General features: G+C 34.8%; 1 protein-coding gene across 1 annotated transcript in view; it reads left to right on the plus strand.

Annotated features, from left to right (window-relative positions):
* LOC107630409 (transcription initiation factor TFIID subunit 2) overlaps nucleotides 1–6775 on the plus strand; it is a 13642-nt gene extending 6867 nt beyond the window's left edge. Inside the window, exons 15-25 of the mRNA XM_021118842.1 lie at nucleotides 48–173; nucleotides 267–323; nucleotides 767–846; nucleotides 936–978; nucleotides 1763–1849; nucleotides 2536–2625; nucleotides 3275–3333; nucleotides 3422–3512; nucleotides 3592–3757; nucleotides 4347–4530; nucleotides 5163–6775. Coding sequence (XP_020974501.1) covers nucleotides 48–173; nucleotides 267–323; nucleotides 767–846; nucleotides 936–978; nucleotides 1763–1849; nucleotides 2536–2625; nucleotides 3275–3333; nucleotides 3422–3512; nucleotides 3592–3757; nucleotides 4347–4530; nucleotides 5163–6486 — 2307 coding nt within the window. The 3' untranslated portion in view covers nucleotides 6487–6775. The remainder of the gene's footprint in view (nucleotides 1–47; nucleotides 174–266; nucleotides 324–766; nucleotides 847–935; nucleotides 979–1762; nucleotides 1850–2535; nucleotides 2626–3274; nucleotides 3334–3421; nucleotides 3513–3591; nucleotides 3758–4346; nucleotides 4531–5162) is intronic.

Below are 6984 nucleotides of genomic sequence, written 5' to 3' on the forward strand. Positions count from 1 at the left end.
AATGATTTATATTTATTGATAAATGATGCTTTATATGGTTTCCTCAGATTAATCAATTAGAGAAGGATAAAGATGTTATTGCTCAGGCACAAGCGATTTCAACCTTAGAAGCATTGCCCCAGTTATCATTTTCTGTTGTAAATGCCCTCAACAATTTTCTCACCGACTCCAAGGTCTTTTGTCCTTATTATCTGTACATTTTCAATTTTCAATGATTCCTTATGAATCTTAAGCTAACATCTGGAGGTTTTTGGTCCTAACTGAAGGCTTTCTGGAGAGTACGAATCGAAGCAGCATTTGCATTGGCGAGTTCAGCATCTGAGGTACTTAAATGCTGAATTACCTATTGCGTTGTGAATTTTTTAAAATTTCTTGCAAAATACTTGTTAAATTCATACTTCATTGTTGTTAGATCGTGCTTTGATGTAATTATTGGCTTATGATACACTATTATTGCACCTAGGAAAGAAAAGTTATTCATCTAATTAAAGTTTTGCTTTTTCCCCAACATCTATCACAATGTTTAACTCCAACTGAAGTTTTATGTTCTGTAAGAATGCATGGAACACCTAGATACATCTTGAACTTTGAAATCTGTCGAAGAGTTAGTGAAGCTCTTGAATCAACTTATTGCCAAGTATTGAGTATTTGTTGCATTCCTGTCAGTAAAGTTTATGTTAAACCCGTATTCTCAATATACCAATTCAAGTTACTTTTTTCATGATGACTTGATATCAAATTTTGACTTAACTTCATTGGCTAGCAGGAAACTGATTTCGCTGGCCTGCTTCATTTGATTAAATTTTATAAGAGTCGAAGGTTTGACTCTGACATTGGACTCCCAAAGTATGTCTCCTAAAATTATTGTCAAGTTTCTCTCATTTAAATTTGACAAAATGAAGTGATAATGAGTTGTTGTTTTCAATTCTTTCCAGGCCAAATGATTTTCATGATTTTGCTGAGTATTTTGTTCTTGAGGTAATGCAAGGAGGTAGGATGTGTATGATGCCTGCTGTCTTGTGTGATTGAAATATGTATTCATTATACATGTTTCACACACATTTCCTTAATATTTTCTTAGGAAAGCCATCATTTAATGTTTCTTCATTTTTTTTTCTTAAACGTGTCTTTTTATTTACCGTGATTGTATGCAAATGATGTGTTCAATAATGCATTAATGTTTTTATTTGTATTTGTATTTGTCAATATCTACTTTTCTTAACTATTTCATGAAGTTTTCATACTATGGATTTCCATGATATAGTAATATGCACATGTCAGTTAAAAGGTTAATGTTTCTTTCTGTTTCCTCTTTTATAGTGTATTAATTCCTAGAGGCTTTTGTTTAAGGGTAGCTGAGGGCATAAAATGTTGAGGCTGGCTATTTGGAAAGACTATTTTATCTTTTCTTCCCATTAATAATAGTCAAAGTTGCAGTTCCACTTTCTTCTACAATTTTATTGCATTCATACCATACAGAGACTACTCAGGCCTCAGCCTAACCACATTTATTTGTAACTTTGTTACTAATAGCATCATTCCAGCTATATCTAGTAATAGAGTTGAGCAAGCCCATCACAATTCACCATGAAAGTTGAATAACTTATTGAATATTCCTTTGTTTAAACGCTCCTTGCATCACCTGTAAGTTTGTGTATTCAATGATAGTTTTTAAGTGGCATATATATTCTGCTTGCCTGCTAGTTAATAAACCATTCTTTCATGTTACAACTATGTAGTCATTGATAATTGGATATTGTAGGCCATTCCACATGCTGTAGCTATGGTCAGAGCTGCAGATAAGAAAAGCCCAAGGGAAGCAATCGAATTTGTTTTACAACTATTGAAGGTGATTGTTTATTTTCTGTTGGCTGTATCAATTCCTTCTTCTAAGTTTAACTTAAGATTGCTTCCATGAAGTGGAATTCATCCTGAAGGTGTATACAAAATCCTTTTAAAGGTGCCTTTTGGATTACTCTACGATATGTTATACATCTTGTCAAATTTCCAATTTTTTTTCCCGGTCTATTTGGCTGTACTGCGAAAGGCCAGTTTGAGGGATAGCTTACTTGAGCAATTATGTAAAAAGAACTTTTGAAAGCTCAGTTATTTATGGTTTATTTTATCTGTATATAATATATATTCCTCTGAGTATCTTGAATTCTTGATAAGATAGACTCATAATCATGAAAACAAGGAAATTTGTATGAACTGAACTGTATTCCCCAATTTGATGGGAGTTAAATTGAGTATTAATTGTTGATATTATCTGTGTCATTGCAGGCATAGAGGTTGCTAACGAATGAAATCATTTTAACTTCTGTTAATTATATCTATTCTTTGCTCTTTAAAGCTGTTGTACTGAATCATGTTTTGTTACTTCTAGTTCTATTGTTAATAATTCTTCTTTGGTTTCATGATGCAAGTTGTGTGGACAATGACACTGCTATCTTTTTAAAAAGTGTACTTTCTTTTGGTTTATATAAAAGTTCTGTAGCTTCATTGTTGATGTCATTTCTCTCCTAAACTTTACAGTACAATGACAACAATGGGAACCCTTACTCAGATGTCTTCTGGCTTGCTGCATTGGTTCAGTCGGTTGGCGAGCTTGAATTTGGGAAACAGGTTCATGGACTGTTACTCTTGCACTTCCATGATTACCTGTTTGGATTAGTAGAGCTTACATTGTGTCATTTGTTACTTTTACTATCTATAAACTTAAGCACTTATATTGTTTGCGTGAAAATCAAGCATTGTTTTAAAATATTAAGTTTAAAGTAATCTTGTAGTGGGGGTGTGAAAAAGGTTGCATAATACATTAAAGGGTAGGAAACTATTTGTTTATATTTCATAAGATTTGATACTTATTTAGTTCAGTAATAAAAATATCATAATTCTAAAATAACTAGCTTTTGCTTATAATTAAATTTTTCAAAACATTTCATGCCATTATTAGAGGTATTATTTTTAGCTTAAAACTATAATTTTGGACCATAATTTATTTCTTTTTATTGAAGCATTTTATTTGTTTCTTTTTATCCAAGTTATAGTTTATCCCAAATTAGTTTCTATTCCAGAATAATCCTTGCTTTTAGTTTATAGTTGGAATCAGAATTCGCAAATGAACACTAATAATCATGCATAGGTTGATCGACTTAGTGTGTGCATTATTGTTGATCTTTGTCAAGGCTCTCACTTTTTTTCCTAATAATATCTGTAAACATTAGGCTAGTTAATTTTAACAATTTCTTCTTTTCTGACTTCTTGATGACAGAGTATCCTCCTTTTGTCATCACTTCTTAAACGCATTGACCGGCTGTTACAATTTGATAGGTAGAATGCCACATCTCTTTATGAGTAGGTTGGATTTATCCATGTTACTTTTAAGGATATTTTACATTCTTAAAGTATCTTGTGCCAGCCTCATGCCCAGCTACAATGGAATCTTGACCATCAGTTGTATCCGGACATTGGCTCAGATTGCTCTAAAGTTGTCAGGGTTCATTCCTCTTGTAAGTGTTTTCTTATTACTCTTCACTTCTTGTATCCAAAGGAGGACATGAAAATATTTAACACTTGTTATTTCTACAGGATCGTGTGTATGAACTTGTGAAGCCTTTTAGGGATTTGAAGGCAATGTGGCAAGTTCGCATTGAAGCCAGGAGAGCCCTCCTTGATCTTGAATTCCACTTGAAAGGCATTGATGCAGCATTACTTCTATTTATCAAATACGTTCAGGAGGAGCCTTCCTTAAGAGGTGGTGAATCCGTTCCCTAGGAAATAATCCAATTCAGAAATGAGAAAAGTCCATCTAATGTTGCATGTGTTGAAAATTTGGTTTTGGATGGGTTCGAAGGATTGGGATCCTCAAAAGATCTACCTTCGTATTAATTTGATGGCTTTCACAGTTCAAAAAAATTTTCTGTATTGATCCAAAGTTGAGGTCCTACTAACTTTTTCACTTCAGAGAATCCTAAACAGGGTTCAATTTTAAAACACGTTTCATTCATGCTCATCTGTTTTTCACATGAAGTGAGTGTGGAGGGGAGAGAGAAATGGAAAAAAAAAATACTTAGCTCAAATCTTAACTTTTATTTTATTTATTTGAACTAAGTTTTACTGACAAATTAAACAAATGATAACTCTTATCAACTTTTGAGAAACTATTATACAAAAATGTTAATCATTTGATCAACGAACCCCAAGATATGGTCTTCTAATATTGGTAAACATATATGTATCCTCTTTGTGAATACTGCTTCTGCTGTTTCTGTATATGCTAATTCTTCTATTATATATAGCTTCCTCTAAAGTAGTGTTGGAAAATTTACACTCCTTCATTGCAGGGCAGTTAAAACTTGCGACTCATGTTATGCGACTGTGTCAGATGAAAGAAGGACCGAGTTCTAAGGATGAAATTTCAAGTCAAAATCTCATCTCATTGCTTTGTTTAATGGAAGGACGGATGGCTTTTAATAATGTCTTTCTCCGACACTACTTGTTTTGCATATTACAAGTACTTGCGAAAAGGTATGAATTCGTCTATTTTTAATGCTCCTTACTAGAAATCAACAGCTAACTTAATTATGTAGTCAATCTGTGTGGAAATATTTCATACTCTTGCACAATTTTGTATTCATTTTTTTTCATTTACCTTCTCAACAAAAGAATTTGTTGGGACTCCTTTTTTGGTTTCCTTAGTCTCCCTTGAATTTTAGTCACCTTTGTGATGACTGACATATACTTTGTCCATTGACTCTACCTTTGTAATTCGTTGAAGTCAATGGAATTTGGATGTTTCCCTGTTGTAGGATATTTCTTTCAGCTCATGTTTTCCTTCTCTTTTTTACTTTTTGTTCCCCATTTTGAAAAACTATCTTTGTCTGGATTTTTTTTCTGCAAATATTATGCATTCAGGTATTTTGAGGTTTGGTATCCTTTTTTTCTGGGCACAATGTTTGGTGCTTTACTGTGGGGGCAATGGAACTTGTTATTATGGTTCTTTTTTCTTTATGCCTTTATATATGTTGTTGATAACTTAGTTTTTTGGTAAATAACTTGGTCTAATGATTGTCACTAATCAAGTATATTATGAGGTTATTTCGTATATTCCTTTTTTTTCTAAAGAGATGATTATGAATTTAGTTTGTGCTTTTCTGCAGACCTCCAACACTGCATGGGGTTCCCCGAGAAAATAGAACATTACAAATGGGTCTCACAGATGCTTTTAACTATCAGACGAACATATTTGTTCTTGATCCAGATAGTAAACCTTTGGAAGTGCCAAGCTCTACCCAAAATCCAGCACAAGATTTGGCCGTGAGTGAGGGTTTGAAGGATGCGATTGATGAACTTGCCAAGAATGTACTTAATGAAGCTGGCAAAGAAGTGCATGACGAAGCTGTGAAGGAACCTCCACCAATACAATCTCCAAAACAACTGCAAACAGAAATTCCCCGGGCGCCTCCATTGGAAGCTCAAAATGCAGAATGCCCCCAGGAACTACTAACAGAGGCTCATAATACAGAGTTTCACAGGGAACCCCCAACAGAAGCTCGAAATAGTGAATTTCACCAGGAGCCACCAATAGAAACTCGGATTGAAGTTTCCAAAGAAGCTGATACTATATCCAATAGCCATGAACGGAAGACGAAGATTAAAATCAAGGTTAAACAATCTTCTGCAGCCAGTCGAGCTGATACTGATAATCAAATAGCGGAACGATCTTTAGGCGCTGGTCGTAATGATATTGATCATGGGCCTACAAGTTCGGTTTCAGTGGATGCACCCCCGAGGAATTGTGCAGAAACTGTAAGCACTGGTCATCACAATATTGAGGAAGTTAATTCCTGGCACGACCGTGGTTCACGCATGACTGCTAGCATAGGTAGTGCAAAAATTGTGAGTGACGGCGATGAATTAGTCAAAGAATTACAATGCACCGCCGACTCAAGTGTAGTTTATTCGCACCCTTTGCCAGAGGATCCATCATCATCTAGCATTATCCAGGACAACAACATAGACGCCGATGCACGGCGATATGCAAGCCTCCAGACTCTCTCAATCGCACGGCGTGACCCTGATGAAGACTCATTGAGAAAAGAAGCTTCGGGCCGTGGGAAAGAAAAGCACAAAAGCAAAGAAAAGAAACGGAAGCAGGAGGATCATAAGGATCACAAGGGACGGCACCATGGTGACCCAGAATATCTAGAGCGAAAAAGGTTGAAGAAAGAGAAGAAACGTAAGGAAAAAGAATTGGCAAAACTGCGGAGTGAAGAAGCAAAAAGATCCTCTCTTGAAAATTCAAGTAAGAAAGAAGAACCTCCTCAGCCGAAACCTGTTGTACCCAGTGGATATAATAATAATAATAATTCTAGGATAGCAGAGGTCAGAAGGGTTGATTCCAAACCCGAGACATCAGAAGGTATATCTGGTGCTCCAAAACTTCGAATTAAATATAAAAACCAAATGCTTGGCAAGTCTTAGAGAATTACATTTGTAGAATGAATATTTTTGTTTTTTGTTTTTTCATGTGTAATTATCCCGGCGGACTAGTAGACATTTTAGGCACTTACCATTATTGATTCAATGAGCTTTAATTGTTTGTTCTTTCGTCTGGTTTTAGTCATTTTTTAATGGTTGCTATCGTAAACCTAGTGCTATTAAGGGATATGGTTTGCTTTTTGTAACAAGATCGTATTACACTATTACTAGATAGCTTGGAATACCATTCTACGTTTGTAGTTTTGGCTAAAGTTGTAAATTGTTCTCCGAAGATGATTGTAGTGTAAGAGTGTAACTGCTAGGTCTGTAACAATGTACTACGAAGTTAACAAGTTACTGAAGCTATTCATGGCCATTACCAGATAAACTGTGTACTTCTATATATCAAGCATATGCATATCTATGAAAATTTTCATTTCATACCCTACCAGTATATCGAATGAAAGAATGAGCTTTACAAAAGGAAAAAAGTGTGCCCTG

Source organism: Arachis ipaensis, chromosome B03 (genome assembly GCF_000816755.2).
Source record: "Arachis ipaensis cultivar K30076 chromosome B03, Araip1.1, whole genome shotgun sequence".
NCBI classification, from domain to species: Eukaryota; Viridiplantae; Streptophyta; class Magnoliopsida; order Fabales; family Fabaceae; genus Arachis; species Arachis ipaensis.